This window comes from Natrix helvetica (genome assembly GCF_964273705.1).
Source record: "Natrix helvetica genome assembly, chromosome: 2".
Taxonomy (NCBI): Eukaryota; Metazoa; Chordata; class Lepidosauria; order Squamata; family Natricidae; genus Natrix; species Natrix helvetica.
The window spans coordinates 69624043-69643929 of NC_138552.1; the positions used below are offsets into that span (position 1 = coordinate 69624043).

The 19887-nt window shown below is 39.3% G+C and overlaps 1 protein-coding gene across 6 annotated transcripts in view; it reads right to left on the reverse strand.

Annotated features, from left to right (window-relative positions):
- LOC309386548 (transducin-like enhancer protein 4) overlaps positions 1 to 19887 on the reverse strand; it is a 166065-nt gene that overhangs the window by 70065 nt on the left and 76113 nt on the right. For 4 of the 6 annotated variants that reach the window (XM_081942049.1, XM_081942048.1, XM_081942051.1 and 1 more), the window contains 2 exons: positions 1789 to 1993; positions 89 to 105 (listed from right to left, as the gene is read on the reverse strand). In XM_081942049.1, the coding sequence (XP_081798175.1) occupies positions 89 to 105; positions 1789 to 1993 (222 nt within the window). The remainder of the gene's footprint in view (positions 1 to 88; positions 106 to 1788; positions 1994 to 19887) is intronic. The other 2 variants (XM_081942052.1, XM_081942050.1) reach the window with 1 other exon arrangement.

Consider the following 19887-nt stretch of genomic DNA (forward strand, 5'->3'; position numbering starts at 1 on the left):
ATAACTTTTCCTATGCTTTAGTTCAATTGTAATAAATGCACTGCAATTCCTTTAGCCCACTCCTTCCATCTGTGAAATAGAATCTTACCTTTATGGAGTCTCTGTCTTCAAGCAGAACAGCAGCAGCAACATGAGCAAAGGAGAGAAGGAAAGAGACAGAGATAGAAGGTATTTTATATCAGACTGTATATTTCTTCTTCCTCCAAAAACATACCACAACCTTAGTCTCTGTTAAAAGATAAGTGTCCTTTTTTATATATAAAGTTAAATATTAAGCGTGCACAACCAATGTTTAAAATTGATTCCATTAACCACACCTGGTCGATCAAGAGCCTTTGAAAGATGCTATAGCAGTAGCACAAAATTATATAGGACTGAGCATCTTTTTCAAAGAGAATTGTAAACCAGTTGCATGCTTACTTCTGCATTTGATCCTTATTTCTTAGCACATAGACATCCTCAATCTTTAATGTTTAATAACACTACACTTCCAAATTGTGACCTATGTATTATAAAACACCAAAATGCCACAGTTATTTAATTACACACACTGAGATACACTGGTTTATTTATGATCACATTTTCCTGGCACCTTTCTTCTCCTCCATTATTCCACTGTCATGGAACTAAAGATGCTTTCTTTCTCATTTAGACAATTCACAGTTTTTTCTAGCCATTATTATTGTACATTAACTAACCCTATTGCACACATGAACATAATAACTGGCAGTTATTGGCCACTTTCTCCTGTGGAAGTAGAATAAGAATTGGTCAAGTACGGCTGATCTAGATTGGTACTTGCAAAAATGAAATCGGTTTCAAAAGATGCCATAGCAGCTTATAGTCTTTGTATGAAGCTGAATGGGACATGGGATAGTCACTTTGGCTCATACAATTCTTTGGAGAACCCTGTTTGAGGTTGGAAACATGGTTCTGATCTCAGAGATCAGATTGTCTCCCATTATTTAAAACAGGCTGGACATTTGTAGAGAAGAATCCAAAGTCAGAGATAATCCCCTTCAATGGATAAGATTAGGGCTTCTTAATATCATGGAAACATAAAAGAATTATTAGCTCTTCCCATTTTCTTTTATGGTCCTAAACACTGCGAACAAAAAGTGATCGAGTTGATTGCCTCCCATTATTAAAACAGGTTGGACATTTGTAGGCAAGAATGACACTTTCTCTTCAGTTCCACTTACTGACCAACCAAGCTTCAGAAGAATCAAGAATGAACCCTTAACCTTTCCCCATTAAATAGGCAGGGCTCTGACCCAAAACCTAGTGTCTAAAATAGACAAATAGAGAACTAAAAGAATGCATTTCCAAATCTGGATTCTTTTGGCTAGCTTGAACCAGTGGTGAAATTCAATTTTTTTAAACTACCGGTTCTGTGGGCGTGGCTTGGTGGACGTGGCAGGGGAAGGATACTGCAAAATCTCCCTTCCCACCCCACTCCAGGGAAAGGATATTGCAAAATCTCGATTCCAATCCTACTCTGGGGCCAGGCAGTGATGGTATTTGCTGGTTCTCTGAACTACTCAAAATTTCCGCTACCGGTTCTCCAGAACCTGTCAGAACCTGCTGAATTTCACCCCTGGCTTGAACTATAGCTCCCATACTTCCCAACTCAGATCAACAGCAAGACTGATCTAGAAAGTTACAGCAGAAGAAAAGACAAGGGTAGGGAGTGAAAAAGAAACCCCAAGGAACTTGGCAAGGACCTTGTACCTTTTAACATCTGAAGCAACTTTCTCTGAAAGCTGAAACCTAGAAAACAAATCTTACCTCTTTGGTGATCACTATCGTGATGCTTCTTTTCATCTTTGATTGGAAGGTGAGACTGCCCCCCAAGGGCACTTGACAAGGCTAGGAGGCCCGCACTGCTGCCAATGGGTGGAATGGTGGGTGGCTGCAATCCGGAAGGATGTGGAGTGAGAGGCACCGGAAGACCATGTCCATGTGATAAATGTTGGGCCTGGAGTTGCTGCTGCTGTGAAAAATTGAACAGAGTTATTGCATTTGTTCCAAGGAAGAGAAACTTTCAGGGTGGCTAACTATGTGCAGGTCCTGGACTCAGGTGTCTTCAAGGGCTGTCAACTAATCAATGATCCTGACTTGCTACAAATTATTCCAACCCTTGAAGAAACAAAAGGGGCAGAAACACGGTGTACATGAGAATAAGGAATGGACGTGACCGATGCTTATAACCAAAGCTTAATGCAACGACTTCCTTAAACAACAACTCTGGCTCAAGTCAAGATTAGGGGGAAGACGCTGCAACATTATTCGCTCTATGATATTATTTTGGGGGGTCTATGTTCAAAAGAAAAATAACCCCTTGCCATCTGAAGTGAAACTCCTTCAATCTTATTCTTCCAGTCTCGTAAGGACACCAAAAGTCTAATAAAAATGCACAAGTTGACTATCAAGGCAGCCATTAAGTTTTGCTTTTAATTTATTTATTTATCGAAGGAAAAGAAAGCTGAAAATTGAGAAAGCAAGCATTAAGCTGTTCTCCCCAAGCAGCCACCCAGCGTGCAGCAAGAGTTCATTTGAAAAAAAAAGGAAACCTGAATTAACAATCCAGAAAAGGAAACTGGTTGCAGCCACCGTTTAAAGTCCTTTAAGTGTCCTCAGCGGTACTTGAGCAAATTACTAAAGAAAATCTAATGTAGCAAGGCTTGGGTCCTCCTGTAGGCTTGCTCAATAATGCTGAAATAATTGGGCACTCTGTGCACGTTTAGTGATGCTCGAATGAAAAGCTAGAGGCCTGCCCTTGTACTCTTCTCTAGCTGCTGACTCTGTGTTGTGACAGGTTTATTTGAGTGGGACTGCGATGCATGCACCAGTAGCTGCGCTGACAAGAGTTTAAAGTCATTTTTACCAGTACACTGGCAACACATAGAGAAAGCCCTTGAGAGGTTAGAATTGGAGTGCTTGACCTCAGCCCAAGCTGCTTCAAGCTCTCTGCTGTACTAACCATTGTGGCCTAGATGGTTTGTTGATGTCGCTGCTGAAGGAGAGGAGGGTGGGAGGAAGGGAAGGAAGGTGGGTGGAGGGAGGGTTTATGTCACACTCAATCTCCCCGAACAGGGAACTCTTTCACTTCATACTTGCACCTACAATAATTCGCAAGATGACTTTAAAAATCGGCTTTCGCTTTCCCAAACCATGCTATTTAAACAAAAGAACTCTCATTTTGCTGTCTTTCCTTCCTTCCTTCCTTCCTTCCTTCCTTCCTTCCTTCCTTCCTTCCTTCCTTCCTTCCTTCCTGTTTTCAAACAACTGTCTTGCTATACATTAAAAAATACACCCACTCCTTTGCTTCAAAACTCTCCCAATTTTCCCCACATATTCATTTTTTTAAACCCCTCATAATTGGGTTTACAATCTGTCAAACCAACATTATTCTAAAGTTTGGGAAAGATTAATCAGTGCTTAGTTTTTGTTTAAATGAAAACATAGGCTTTAGCCAAAGAAATAAATTCAAGCCAAATTTCCTAAAGTTAGCCAACAGTGGGCATATGTTCAAATTAATATTAAATCTTAAAACACCAGCAGAATTACCAGGCCAATATTTCAAAGATATGAATTTAAGTATTTAATTTAAGTATTTCTGCTCCATTAAATCAGCCCGTCATACTATCAATGCAAAACCATACATTCCACTCTCCTCTGCTCTAGTCAATAATGCATAAATATTATATTGGGCTTTTCCAAGCCTTCACCGAATTGCAGCCCAAAGGTGGTTTTTCCGCATTTACTGACTAAAGAATTTCACCTTATTCTTCCCATAACTCATCACTGTACCATTTTGATGGACTGATCATAATTATACAATAATACAATACAATACAATAGTAGAGTTGGAAGGGACCTTGGAGGTCTTCTAGTCCAACCCCCTGCCTAGGCAGGAAACCCTATACCATTTTAGACAAATAGCTATCCAACATCTTCTTAAAGACTTCCCCTGTGGGGGCATTCACAACTTCTGGTGGCAAGCTGTTCCACTGATTAATTGTACTAACTGTCAGAAAGTTTCTCCTCAGTTCTAAGTTGCTTCTCTCCTTGATTAGTTTCCACCCATTGCTTCTTCTTCTACCCTCAGGTGCCTTGGAGAATAGTTTGACTCCCTCTTTGTGGCAACCCCTGGGATATTGGAACACTGCTATCATGTCTCCCCTAGTCCTTCTTTCTCTTAAGCTAAACATACCCAGTTCCTGCAACCGTTCTTCATATGTTTTAGTCTCCAGTCCCCATATCATCTTTGTTGCTCTTCTCTGCACTCTTTCTAGAGTCTCCACATCTTTAACATTGTGGCAACCAGAACTGAATGCAGTATTCCAAGTGTGGCCTTACCAAGGCATTATAAAGTGGTATTAACACTTCACGTGATCTTGATTCTATCCCTCTGTTGATGCAGCCTAGAACTTTATCTATTGCGTCCGCAGATAACCGCCCTGCCGCCCTGTTTCGGGTGACCCGCTCCCTCTTGTTTGAGAGACCGCGGGAAGCTCCTTTACAGGGCAGAGCAGAGGAGTTTGGGAAATATCTGCAGGACAAAGTCGCTCAAATCCGGATGGGATGGGCCCCTTTCAGTGGTCCAGTTGAGACGCCCATGGCGAGTCTTGAGGGACCGCTTTGGGAGGAGTTTGACTCGGTTGCCATCGAAGATTTGGACAGGTTACGTGGACGTCTGCGACCTACCACATGTTTATTGGACCCGTGTCCCTCCTGGCTTGTACTGGCATCCTGGGAGGTTACGCGCGACTGGCTCCTGGGCCTAGTGAACGCTTCGTTGGGTGAGGGGTCTCTGCCGGCCACCTTGAAAGAGGCGGTTGTGACCCCCCTGCTCAAGAAGCCTTCCCTGGACCCAACGGATCTAGTCAATTATCGTCCAGTCTCCAACCTTCCTTTTTTAGCGAAGGTTGTAGAGAGTGTGGTGGCACAACAGTTCCCACGTCACCTGGAGGAGAATGATTATCTAGACCCGCGCCAGTCCGGTTTCCGACCCGGGCACAGCACGGAGACGGCCTTGGTCGCATTGGTGGATGATCTCTGGAGGGCCAGAGATAGGGGTTGTTCCTCTATCCTGGTCCTATTAGATCTCTCGGCGGCGTTCGATACCATCGACCATGGTATCCTGTTGCACCGGCTTGAGGGGCTGGGAGTCAGGGGCACCGTTTTACGGTGGTTTGGCTCCTACCTCTCTGGCCGGACGCAACGTGTGTTGGCAGGGGAGCAGAGATCGACCCAGAGCCCCCTCACATGTGGGGTGCCACAGGGGTCGGTGCTCTCGCCTCTCCTGTTCAACACATACATGAAACCGCTGGGCGAGATCATCCGTGGTTTTGGGGTGGGATATCATCTGTATGCTGATGATACTCAGCTATACATTTCCACCCCGAACCACCCCAATGAGGCAGTTGAAATGATGTCCTGGTGTTTGGAGGCCGTACGGGTCTGGATGTATGGCAACCGACTAAAACTCAACCCTTCCAAGACGGAGTGGCTGTGGCTTCCGGCCTCCCGGTTCAACCAGTTGCTTCCATCTCTGGCCATTGGGGGCGTGCAACTGGCCCCCATGGAACAGGTGCGCAATTTGGGCGTCCTCCTGGATGCCCGGCTGTCCATGGATGACCATGTAACAGCCGTGGCAAGGGGGGCGTTCCATCAGGTTCGCCTGATGCGCCAATTGCGCCCCTTATTGGACCGGGATGCCCTACGCACAGTCACCCATGCGCTAGTGACGTCTCGCCTGGACTACTGCAATGCTCTCTACATGGGGCTTCCCTTGAGATGCACTCGGAGACTGCAGTTGGTCCAGAATGCGGCCGCGCGGGTGATTATGGGGAGGACTAGATACTCCCCTGTAACACCTCTCCTGCGCGAGCTGCACTGGCTTCCTGTAGTCTACCGAGTGCGTTTCAAGGTTTTGATTATGATCTTTAAAGCGCTTCATGGCACAGGACCTAGTTACATGCAGGATCGCATCCTGCCCCATGCATCCCTACGACCAATCCGCTCACACAGAGAGGGACTTCTCCGGGTGCTGTCCACTAAACAGTGTCGGGGGGCGACACCCAGGGGCAGAGCCTTCTCTGTGATGGGCCCAGCCCTGTGGAATGACCTCCCCCGTGACATCAGGATTATTTCCGATCTCCGCTCCTTCCGTGTACAGCTGAAGACCCACCTCTTTCAATTATCTGGCCTGGCTCAACCGTAAATTTTTCTTATTCCTCCTGACAGTCCTTTTAAATTTTTTAAATTTTAAATTTTAAATTGTGTTATTATAATTGGGGTATTTTAACGGTGATTTTTAACTGTCTAATGTGATGTAACTTGTTACCTCCTCCGTGCATGTATGTCCTTGTATATATGTATGTTTATGTGTTTGTATATATGTTTTATGTTTTATATGTTCTATTGTACGCCGCCCCGAGTCCTATCTGGAAAGGGAGCGGCTAATAAATTCAAATTTATTATTTATTATTATTAACTGTGTTGGCTTTTTTGGCAGCTGCTGCACACTGCTGGTTCATATTTAAATGGTTGTCCACTAGGACTCCAAGATCCCTTTCACAGTTACTACTACTAAGCAAGGTATCATCTATACTGTACTTTATCATTATGAACATCATTTGAATTGTTCCTCCCCCATCCCTCTGTTATTCTTGTAGAATAAATGTATTCAACAAGATAATTAGATGCTTTATAATTAAGGCAATCAGTTATCACTTTATTTTCTGGAATCAAATGTTTTAAGTAATATCTTTAAACCAAGGGGCACATTAAGCATGGCACATTTTATCTTTTTAAAAAAAACCTGGAAGGAAATTCCAGGTTGGATTACTGCAATGTGGTTTACATGGGGCTAACCTTGAAGATACATGGGAGCTACAACTAGCCCAGAATGAGGCAGTGTATGAAGCAGAGGTGGTATTCAGCAGGTTTTGACCAGTTGTGGAGAACTGGTAGCGGAAATTTTGAGTAGTTCGGAGAACCGGTAAATACCACCTCTGACTGGCTCCGCCCCCATCTGTTATCTGCCTCCAGAGTCCAGCTGATCGGGTGGAAATGGGGATTTTGCAGTAACATTCCACTGGAGTGGGGAGGGAATAGAGAATTTACAGTGTCCTTCCTCTGCCACGCCCACCAAGCCATGGCCACAGAACCGGTAGTAAACATTTTGAATCCCACCACTGGTATGAAGTTTACCCATATGACGTCTCTGTTGTGTGAGCTGCACTAGTTCCCAGTTTCCCTATGGATACAATTCAAGGTGCTGGTTATTGCCCATAATGCCCTATGTGGCACAAGGCCAGGGGCCACCTCTCACTAAAGGCATCAATTCGTCCTATTGGACCAGATAGGAGGGCATGGTCCTAGACCAAAGATGGCGAAGCTATGGCACGCGTGCCACAGGTGGCATGTGGAGCCATTTGTTAGGGCACGCAAGGCGCTGCCCTGTCAGCTAGCCAGTGTGCATGCGCGCGCTGGCCAGCTTTCACCATTTTTAAAAGTCATTTTTCACCCTCCCCAGGCTCTAGAGGCTTTATAGGAGCCTGGGGAGGGTGAAAAGAGCCCCCCCCGGAGGCCCTCCAGAGGTTTCAGGGGCCGTCCGGATGATCCCTGAAGCCTTCGGAGGGCCTCCGGGCGGGCGGGGCAGGCTCTGGAGCCTAGGGAGGGCAAAAAAAGCATGTAAAAATGGGGGAGTCGTGCCTATTGTGCGCGCATGCGCATTGGGGGGGTCGCACATTGTATTATGGGTGCGGAACGCCCGCACACGACCCCCCTGCGCTCCCCCCACTTGTGGCATGTGAGCCAAAAAAGGTTCGCCATCGCTGTCCTAGACCCTTCCCTTAAATACTGCTACCTTATGGGATCCAGGAAGTGTATCTTTTCCGTGACAGACCCTGCTCTGTGAAATACCCTTTCCCTTAAAGTTTGGCAGTCCTCTATTCTCCTAGCCTTCCAGAAACCACTTAAGATCTGGCTTTACCGCCAGGTGATAGGAAAGGGTGAGTTGGATGAGAGGCTTTAACAAGGATTTGGGAAGCTTAACTTTCATGCCAGTTTTTTAATGCTTATATTTTAGTAGATATATGAATTACGTTGTTGCTTTTTTGTTGTTGATTGGGAGACACCCAAAATTCAATATAAGATGAGCAGTTACACTATGTTTTCAATAAATAATAAATATTTTGAAGTATTTTAAAAGAAATATGTCCAATTTTCCCCCTGTGCAACTTTCATATTTGACAAGAGAGCTTAAATGCATTCATAAATATTTAAGTATCAGTGCATGGCATGCAATTCATTCCATCCCTAGGTACAAAAATCTAGAAATAATAAACCAGGCTGACATTTGGTATATTTGAAGGAAAAGCTTACGAAGGGGAAAAGAATCTTTAAAAGTTTTTAACGTTGATTTCACTGTCATTTCCTAACGTGAAATCTGAAATATTGATTAACGGAAGTTTGGAGGACGCCTTCTGCCCGTATCTAAAAAGTTAGCGAATAAAAAAAAAGTACATATATCCTATGGACAAATTAGCTGATAATGTTCTCTAGTTGAAGTCAGCACATTCAGAAGCCAATTTTCCTGGAAAGTATTCAGGTTTCTACTGGATATTTTCCAGCCCGCACCATGCCAGAGCAATCTAGTGCTTTTTTTTCCTTTACAGACCCTGAAAGCTTACTGCCATTATCCAAACAGTCCTAACATCCTCTTCCAACTCAAAGACACTTTAGTGTTAACTGACAAATTAATCTCGCAAAGAACTCACTTCATATCTCAACCCACATACATGCTGTATGTACATCCTTTCCTCACTGCTGGGAAAAAAAGAGGAGCAACATCCAATTAAAAATATTCTCAACGGTATTGTGATTCAAATCACGCTGCATATGAAAACAGCTACAAAGGGAGGGGAGGAGTATGAGTATCAGATGGGTAAGGCAGAATAATAAGGAAACCTGGAAAGTGTGTTATGGAAACAGCAAGGCAAAGTAAGGCTAGAACGCTAGAAGCACGTTAATTCCGGAACACTGAATCAAAACACTATCAGCCCAAATTATGCATTCTTACAATCACGAATTGAAGGGGGATATTTAGACCAACAAACTCCAACCCTCCCCCAAAGCTCAGTACAGAGAAGTTTCCATGTAAGGCATCCCCAACACATGACTGTCTAACCTCTGATGGCATATACAAGTAGTCCTCAACTTACAACATTTCATTTAGTGACTGTTGGCTCTGAAAAAAAGTGACTTATGACCATTTTTCACATGGTCACATGATCAAAATTCAGATACTTGGCAATTGACTAATATTTATGACAGCTGCACTGTCCCGGGGTCATGTGATTAACATGTAAGCAACCTTCTGACAAGCAAAGTCAATGGGGAATCCAGATTCACTTTACAACCATAAACCGTAACAGCTGCAGTGATTCATTTAACAACCATAGCAAGAAAGGTCGCAAAATGGTGCAAAATTCAGTCAACAGTTGTGTCGCTTAGCAATAAAAATTTTGGGCTCAATTGTAGTCATAAATCAAGAGATACCTGTATTGGATGAAATCTACTACCTTGTTAAAGGGTTGGTTCCACTATCAATATGCTCTTATCATTAAAAAGACTTCTGAACATTAAATTGGAATTTAGTCTTTTGTAGTGTGAGGAAATGAGGGGGTTGGACTAGAAGACCTCCAAGGTCCCTTCCAACTCTACTATTGTATTATTATAAACTTCCTACTATTTAGAAAAAAATATGTTCACTTTGTTAAATGCAGACCATCAACAGAATTCCTTCTTTCCAGAAAGTAAACCAATTTCGCAGAAATATTTCCCACCAATGCCTTTGCACTCAAGTCTTCACCTTCAGAAATCTGTTTTCACTTTTTAAGGCTTCCTCTGGATGGGAACACCACCTGTTATTAAAATGATTCCATGTCTTGCTCTTTGGCATGACAGAGAACAGGTCATGGCCTCCAATGCAATGCCCCCTTCAGATATAAGAAGTAAATTATCACATCTTTCCCAAAATCATTCCTGGCAGAGCTCAGTAGCATTAAAAAAAAATCATTGAATGATTATTTCTGGTAGTATTTCTAGATAAGTGCATATCCCAATCTCAAACACAATGCAACAGTCAAGTTGCACAACATAGACTTTATCCACGGAAAAAACACAAAGACAATTTCTGTGTATGAGTTTCATGGGGGGAAAAAACACTTAGCTAATAATACTTTAGTCTTGCTCCAGGCAATGTTTTAATATGTAGTTCCTACTGACACTGCAAGTCTGGGCTGCTTTTCACTTTTCAGAAGTTACAACTCTAGCTTTCTACTTTTAAAATTATATGGGAAAATCTATATGAATGGGAAAGGTTCATCACTGCAGATGCTCAACGTCAGCATAGAGAAAATAAAGGAGCATGTACATCTATGCCCTGTAAATCTGTGTCCTGTTTTATCCTTTTCTCACATGTTAATTATCTATGACATGCCTGATTGGGTTTTCTTCAACCAAGAAGATGTTGTGTTGTTGGGGTGACTATTTTTTTCTCTCATCTATGATACAGCTTGGCAAACTTGTTTGGGCCATCTGGCTCCTCTGTCCAATACTAACTTGATTAAAAGGTGTCAGAGATTTACATATATGAGAACAAAGTTGATCCAGTTCCCTTATCTTTGTCAAAATCAATGTGATTATTGTTTTTAGAGAAGTACACAAAATCAACATAATCAGTCTAGTACTGCCTGGCATTAGGAACTGTGAATCATTTACTTTAGGAAGGACATAATTTGATCACTAGTTTGATCAAAGAGTTGTGGTGGCGCAGTGGTTAGAATGCAGTATTGCAGGCTAATTCTGCCGAATGCCAGCAGTTCAATTCTCACTAGCTCAAGGCTGACTCAGTCTTCATCCTTCCGAAGTCAGTAAAATGAAAAGCCAATTTGTTGGGGGTAATATGCCAACTTTGTAAATCTCTTAGAGAGGGCTGTAAAGTACTGTGAAGCGGTATATAAGTCTAAGTGCTATTGCCATTGCTATAATGCCATAGTCCATCTTACTAGCAAAATTTGTCATAGATAAATAATCTGAGCCATTGTATTACATACTGTATGTAGAATTGGCCAAGAATTCTCCTGTTCCCCTAAAACTATCCCAAACAAAACTGACATTACCTCTTTACTTCAAATCTCTGACTACAAGATGTTGGAACCCGTTTGCCAGCCTTGTATTAATAAATCAAATCTTGCGAAAAAAGGGGGATTCATAGAGAGCTGTTATGTCTCCCTACAATTTCATGTGATGCTTATCCTACCAACCTTCTTCTCCATTCAAAGTGGAATGATTATGCACTATTTTTTAAAAAAATAATATTTCAGTCTGGAATGGGGAAAAAATCATGATAAAGAAATACATGTTGCAGTTTTAAAGCCAATGATAACAAATACAAGATCATCATGGAACAAAACACTTGAATATTGAGCATGTATGTATGAAAGCTTGTATCTGGAAAGATAAGAGCTGGGGAAAAATATTGTGCTGAACCTTTCCATTTGGGTTTATTGAAGTAATTGAGCTAAACAGTTTTTTTTCCCAATTGTTTGCTTTCCTTATGAATCTAAATGGATCATTATTAACTTTTAGGTTAATTATTTTTTTCAGTAGGACTGAATTTTTGAGAAAAAAGATCCCCCCAAACAGATGGGTTTACTTCTATTTCTCTTTATACAATGGAGAGAAAAAAAACTCACTGGCAAAGTTTGCTTAAAGTAAGCAAAGGCAAAGTGAAAAATCAATAAAAGTAGGCATATCTTTGTTTGGTTGGTTTTTAAATGTAACTACAGGCACTCCTTTCCATCATCAAGTTTCCACAATGACTCACATGGGAAACAAAAGCAGGATAAAATACATAAATTAAATCAGATAAGGATTAAAATACAAATCACCAGGAAAAATAAAGCATATTCAAACTGTGGACAAATAAAAGTACATTTTTAAAAAATGTACTAGATCAGGGATGTCTAACCTTGGTAATTTTAAGACTTGTAGACTTTACCGTCCAAAATTCTGCAGCCAGCATTTCACTCATTTGAAAAGCATGGTTGGCTGGGCAATTCCAGGAGTTGAAGTCCACAAGTCCACAAGTCTCAAAGTTACCAAGGTTCTAGATAATATTAATCCACACAGACAATACTACAACACCAGGAACTAGATTGCTGAGAACTTGTATACTCTGTACACTGTATTAGTGTCACCACAAATGAAGCAGTTTCAGAAGGCTTCGCTGCCCAACAATCATAGCTTTCAAGTTAATACGAATGAAACAGAGGATAAATAAAACTCACTGGAAAAAAATGGGATTCATTAAGAATGCATTAAGCCGATTTACGCTGCATAGAAAGAAACAGAATTAACAGAAATAGGTACCGAATCACATAATAACCAATCCCAGGGCAAATCTGAGCCAAGTTATCATTCCTGTTCCATGCATAGTATTATGATTAAATAAGATATATTTTGGCATTGCTTACAATGTAAAACAACAATAACATGAAGTCGGTACCTCATTAAGCCAAGCCTCTTTTCCAACTTGCCATCACAGCAATCTGTGTACAGTATACAACAGGTGGCCAGTTTATTGTTCAGCTTTAAAGCTCCAAGCACAGTGTAATATAAGCAAAGTCTTTGATCAAACAATAAAAAGCCAGGAAAATAAGTAATCATTGCACAGAGGTCATAGTCTATTACTAATTTACCCTACACCTTCTCTGATTCGGAGAAGTGGCAGTTCTAAAAGCACACACATTTGGTGGAATGACTTCACTAAACAGAGTCAGGTTTAACCATCCATATTTGAAGGAGAGAGAAAAAAATGTGGAATTCCCTTCCTTCCCGTCCACATTAAATCAAAATGTTCTGAATCAGCGGGCACAATCAAATTCTCTGCCCTAGTACAGATTCAGGAGCAGACACTCTCAACCGGAAGAAATCAAATGAAATCAATGGAGCTATGCCAAATTATGCCAACCGAAAGCCTAGCCTTTATTTCTTAACCTTTGTTTCAGACCTGAGACCCAAAGAGTAAACTCATTTGAAAAGCAAAAGGCAACCCTTTCACACACAGAGACAGAAATCCCTTCCTGTGTTAAGCACCGGTACAAAAATGCATTAGCATTTAGCAGCATGAGCCACGGACCAGTGGCACCGTGGGGATAATAGCATGCACTGATGCTAAATTTTTATTAGAATGTCTATGCACTTATCTATCCCACATGACCATCCAAAGGTTTCTATTCCCTCCCAAAGCTCAAATTTATCAAGCTAAGATAATGTATTGTCCGTTTGACTGTCACTCTTAACCCAGCCTGGCGAAAGCTATGACCGATGGGCTACTTGTTAAAAAAGCAGAAAACCTTACAAAATGGGGGGGCTCATTGCTTTCTCTTGCATGAATCTGGTATGTTGACAACTAAAGAAATATTAAATTCCTTCAGCTAATCATTGTGCAATATGAAGGGGAATTATTATAAAGTTTTTAGCAATTCTTAAACATATTCCAAATTATTATATTTTAAATTCATAAAGCAAAACACTTAAAAAAGTACCCCAGCCAGAATGATGTTTTTTAAAATAATACATTCATACATGGTGTGTGTGTATATATGTATGTATGTATGTATGTATATGTGTGTATGTATATGTGTATGTATATATATGCATACATATATGTATATATTTCATATTCATATACGAATCAGAAATAGTACAGGCAAAATCATTTAAATAATTTCCTTAGTAATACAAGTAATATTTAAATAGATTTAATAGCACTGCTCCAAACCAGTGAATTATGAGTTTAAAACCTATTAAAATGTAATGTTTTTTTCCCTGAGCTTAGGGGAGAGAGATTTAAATCCACTGAATTTTAATATTTCAGCTTGAGCTGCAGGAGGTAGAGAAAGTCCAAATGAACTATTCCATCAGCACCATTCAAGCATGAACATTTTAATCAGTTTTACTTCCTTGGAGTTCTCTAACACAGTTTACGCTGTCATTCTGAAAGCACTTAATACAGAGAGTGTGAAAAACCACCAATGCTTGTTATTGCCTTCACAATTGATAGCAAATAATTTTGCAGGCTTCCTATCATTAAAGTGTCACTGATAAAAATTGAGGTTCAGCACTTCTGGTGCTAAATTGTATTTTTTGGAACATCACTGCATACCTGGTTCTTACATTTTAGCTATGTTTCTCTCAGTGATAAACAGGTGCAGAAATACTTGTCTTCAATTGTGGACTGTAATATAAATAATAAAAAGTGGAAGTGTCTATTTGTATGTCAGACATATAATATGTACATTACATGTACATGTTACCAGTAGCATGCATACAGGAGGAAATAAAATCAATAGATACCAAATGTGGTAAAGAATTATCAAGTTTTGTAAATATATAAATTTGAATATTTTATATTGTATGCGTGTGTATAATTTTAAAATACTGTATAGTAAAAATTAAGAAAGAAAAAGGTAGAAAGAAAACAAAAAGAATGCAAAAAGAAATGAGAAAAAACAAAAACAAAATAGAATTATGCCTTCCACTGTTCGCCCTATCAAATAATTATCACCATAAAATTTTCCCCATCCACTTCATGCCTTTCTAGTGTCCAAATCCAAAAATAATAAATTCAATATTTTCTTTTTTCAACCCAAAAATTCATAGAAGGTCTTTCAAAATGATTTTTGTCATTTTTTTCCTCAGCAAATTGGTGAGTTTTGCCATTTCTGCAAATTTAGTTAATTTTATAATCCACTTGTCAACCATGAAGCTGACCTGACCAAAGCCATTGAAGCTTCAGTGTTGCCACATTGGAGCTGAGGATAGGGTGAGAGGAATAGAAATAGCTGGACTTTTGCAGCCAAAACAAAATACTTTCTCCTGGAACCCCAAGGACATTCCCACAGGTGGCCGGAGAGGAGGAGTGAAGTTACCAGGCAACCAGAAGGCACCTTGATAGGACCATGTGACTGATTGTTTGGGAAAAGGGGAAAACTTTTAATTAGAGTTGGTTTTCACCAGCTTGTGCCAATATGATATGTCCAAAAAAACTATTCTTTGAGGAACCTATCTGCCTTGGAGTCCTGTTTGCTATGGGCGTATTACTTGGAACCCTGACGCTACTCTTCTATTGTGGGTATTTCATTGCTTTTGTATACTTTCCATTGTGTTTTGTACATTACAGATCATTGCTTTGTTTTAAAATGTAAGCCACCCAGACTCTCTTTTGATGTTGCCAAATAAATAAATAAATGACTCTTCTTGTTAAGAAGTAGAGTTACGGCTAATCTAGGAGACTTTGCTGCTTTTGACTGAATCTAGTGGCAACTAGAATATTCTGTCCCTGAATATATAACACAATATTTGTAGTCCCACCCAATCTGGGCAGTTACGTGTTGTTTTAACATATTTTTAAAGCCATAAAAATGCAAGAATAAAACCAATTTTTTTAAAAAATTTACACCACAAAACTAGGCGGGGGGACCGGACCCTGTGAAACTAAACTACCCTGAAGGGGAAAAAAATCAGTCTTTGTTTAGTGAGGGTAATTATTGATGGGAAAAGGGCAGAGTGACAATCTCCAAAGATAAGAGTGTCATCTCCCAATATCTCTTTCTCTTTCAACTATCTATTATAGCTCATGTTGTAAACAACTTCCAAAAATGACGCCAAAACTAAAGAGACCCGTCTGGGCAATTGACAAGAGTCAAGAGTAACTCAAAGACAGCCTCATGCAAAAAAAAAAAAAAAAGCACCTTACTTCACATTTCATTATTTATTGTTAATTTTCTTTTTTTTTAACCTTTGAATAAATCACACATTCAAAAACCATTCAAGGTAACTGGGGTAATAAAGAAATGGTTGAAATTTAAGAAAATCGCAGTCTTATGAAATGTGACCATCTTTCTTTGGATCCTGTAAAATTTCAATCGACAACACTGAAATTTTTAAGATTTCAGGACAGATGTTGGTATTCTTTCACACAAGATGCAAAAAATCTCAAATGCTGTAAGAGTTAATTTTAACATTTATAGAGGATATGAACTGCAGCTTCTTGCTTCCAGCTTAATTCTCTGGAGAAGAAACGCAATTGTATCAGTTTGCTACAATTTTTCATCAGGCAAGCATTCTCCCTAATTTTAATTTTTCTCAATAGTTCAAAACTGATTTGAGAGCAGTTTTGGTGTAGTGGGTAAGGCACCAAGTTAGAATAGACTGTGTTGTGAATTCTGATCTTGAATTCTAACAAGCAGGCAATAGCAAACCACTTCCGAAATCTTTCCAAGAAAACTACAGGGCAATCCCAAGAGTCAAGACCAATTAGAAAATATACCCACATGAAAAAAAAAAAACCCAAACCCACACCTCTTTAGTCATGATTTAATTAGTTGAATAAATAAAAGGAAAAGATACTTTGATCCCTTCCTCCTGGAGTCATTACGGCCTCAAAATTAAGAAAGCAAGATGCAACTTCAGTAAGGAAACACCTTTTACATATTTAAATTGCTCTCTCCAAGGAGAATAACCTCCATATTTACAGATATCTCTCGACTTAGAACCCCAATTGAGCCCAACATTTTTGTTGCTGAGCAAAACAGCTGTTAAGTCAGTTTTATCCCATTTTACGACCTTTCTTGCCACTGTTTTTAACTGAATAACTGTAGTTGTTAAGTTAGTCATATGGCTGTTAAGTGAATTTGGCTTGCTCATTGAGTTTGCTTGTCAGAAGATTCCAAAGGTGACTACATGACCTCAGGATAGAGCAACCGTGATAAATGCATGCCAGCTGCCAAGTGTCCAAATTTTGATCCCATGACCATGGGGATGCTGCAACGGTGGTAAATATGGAAACTGGTCATAGTCACTTTTTTCAGTGCCAGTTCGGCTTCAAACAATCACTAAAAAAATGGTTGTAAGTTGACGATTACGTATAAATATGGGGATTTTGAGGACCGTGTGTGTGTGTGTGTGTGTGTGTGTGTAGTGCACCATGTAAAAGTGTGTGCATCTGTTTGTGTCTGTCTATGTGTGTCTGTGTGTTTGTGTGTCTGTATGAGGTATACTTTCCAGAAATATGAAAAAAAAAATACTCGAAAGCATTTGTTTCCTTCAATAACAAAGGGAATCCTATTCATCTTCATCAGTCTTCTGCTTACCTTCTACCCTAGGTTGACAAATTGCACCATTGTGCAGCCGGTTCCCAAACCAGATTTCTGTAGAAAACAATAATCACACATATACACTAGCCCCACCACATTTGAATTTTTTTTTAAAAAAAAACTGATTTAAAACTAGGTAATGTGTATTGTTCCAATAGTGTGTGACCTTTCCATTCCTACGCCATAATCGTACAGATAGGGCTAGCTGATCTCATTGCTTTTAATGAGAGTAACACTTTACTAATGTTTTACTGCGATCAATTAACATGCTATAATGGGATCTACAGCAATATTATAATTACAAGTCTAATTAATTTCCATAGTTCTCTTTTCAGACTGCCCCATAGCCCCTACAAATTTACTTCGGATTTATGGAACTCATCAGAAAGGAGGAAACAATGGGACTGGAGTGAATTAAAAATAAAAAGTCTTTCCAAATTTATCCTGAGCAAGTCTCCTGCATGGTCAACTTGTTTTGTGAATAGAAATAATCCTTCTATATCAAGAAAAACTCAAAACCAAATAATTATATATAAGCTGTTCTGAAAATGTGAAGAAACAAAAGAAGAGCGCTAATATTAAGCATCTAATCTGATCATGAAATGCCTCAAGTTGAGTTCTATTCCTGATGACTCTACAGACAATAGAGCAAAATAGCTTCTGCAGTAATAACAATTGCTATGTTTTCACCAATAATTGTTGCCTTCATCTTAAAGCCAGCCTCCAATCATTTTTCTTCCCCAAAATAAAAAAAATAAGAACAGCTAATATTTAACTTGTGTCAATCTGTCAGTAATTTTCAACAGAACATAACCTGAGAAAGAAGTCATTATAAGTGTTTCATTCCATTAAACACAACTAGTTTACTGTCAAGTGAACAACCCATCTCTCCATATTTCAAGTTCACTTTGGCATTCCGCATTTAAATAGCACGGATCAGTGATTTGCTTCATTTACCAATGAAGGGAGAATATTGTAAAGTTAACAAGGTGTTTCATTGAATTTCATGAAATTTTAACATCAGACTATGAAGGATCGATAGTATAAGCGTTCAAACAGGATTGAATTCCTTTAAACAAATTCTTGATGAGCTCTGTATCTTTCTTTCATACATTTTTAACTATATAGAACTACACTTTTTAAAAATTTACCCACACTTCTAATTATTTATATCTTTTACGTCTTGTTTTCCTGGATAAAGAAAATACACTCAAAGCAATGGTATAAATATAATATTATTATTATAATATTATAATATTATTATTGGTTATAGATATTTAGGAAAATTCATAGCATAATTAGATATCCTTTAGGGCTATTTTTCTCTTGGTTTAAATATACATGCTAAGTAGAAAGTTTTCTCCAATTCCGAGTCCAGTACCCTGTTTCCCTGAAAATAAGACCTCCCTGAATAATAACCCAATTGCCCTCCCCAAAAATATTGCAACACAGCAGCAGCCATGAGGTGACCACGCTTTCCGCCTCCTGCACCTCAAAAATAATAAAACCTCCCCGAAATTTTTAGGGGGTCAAAAGAAAATAAGACTCTGTCTTATTTTGGGGGAAACATGGTAGATATGCTGGATTTCAACTACCATGATTTTTCAGATAACAGCGAGGAGTTTGAAGGGCAACAGATTATGGAAGACCCCCTTAGTTAAAGAATCTAAAACCTCACCATTTCTAAAATCAGTGTTGGAGATATCCGCTAGAATAGATAGATTTACAGATACAAAAGATTAAAGAAGATAGTAAGGAATTCTGAAGTATAATTTTCATATCAAAACATACCAAGCTATATACATCCAAGATCATACACTACAGACTCCCAGATTAAAATAATGCCCAGTTATTTTAATGTCTAAAAATTAGAGTGAAGCTAAGCTTGCACTTTCATAACTTATCCTGAAAAGAATTACATTACAGTGGCATTTAACAATTTAATTTATCCAAATAATATTTGGATAGGGGTAGTTTTATCAGATAAAGAAAACTAATTAGAAAATTGTTCATCTTCTGGTCTCCCTATTGGAATGTAAAGACATACAGCAAAACTTGTTCATGATTCTATGCAATCTACTCTGTCTGATTCCCCCCTTCTTTCTAAGGGGCACTTCAGAGGACATAAAGGTTACTTTCCCCCTCATTTATATTTTTTAATTGACTGCTGATATTTTCTTGTAGTCAGAAGGATAGGAAAAACTCCTCCAAACAGCTTATTAAGAAAAACAAGTCTTGCTTTTAGAGTACTGTTGGCCATGATTAGCGAGCACTCCTATGTTCTTGTTAAACGTAAGACGCATAAATGAAGGAATATCTTCACAACAGATTGATTATTCACCAACTCTTATCCACATCTTCACTCAACAATTTGAATTTTAATGAAAGTAAATGGAATAATTAGCATTTCAAAGTGTGTTTGATATGCTGCATTTTCTAAAAGATTGACTTTTCTCTACATTCTGTATGGAAAAGGAAAAAGACTTACAAGCGGGAGAAAAAACAAAGGCACAATGCTATGGTCTTCATTACACTAACTTAAACAGCCAGCCCTAACTGAATAATTACAAACATCAATCATGGACTATTATTGACTTTTTCCCCACCTGTATTTTATAATTCTTCTAAATAAGGTTTTTTTAAAATA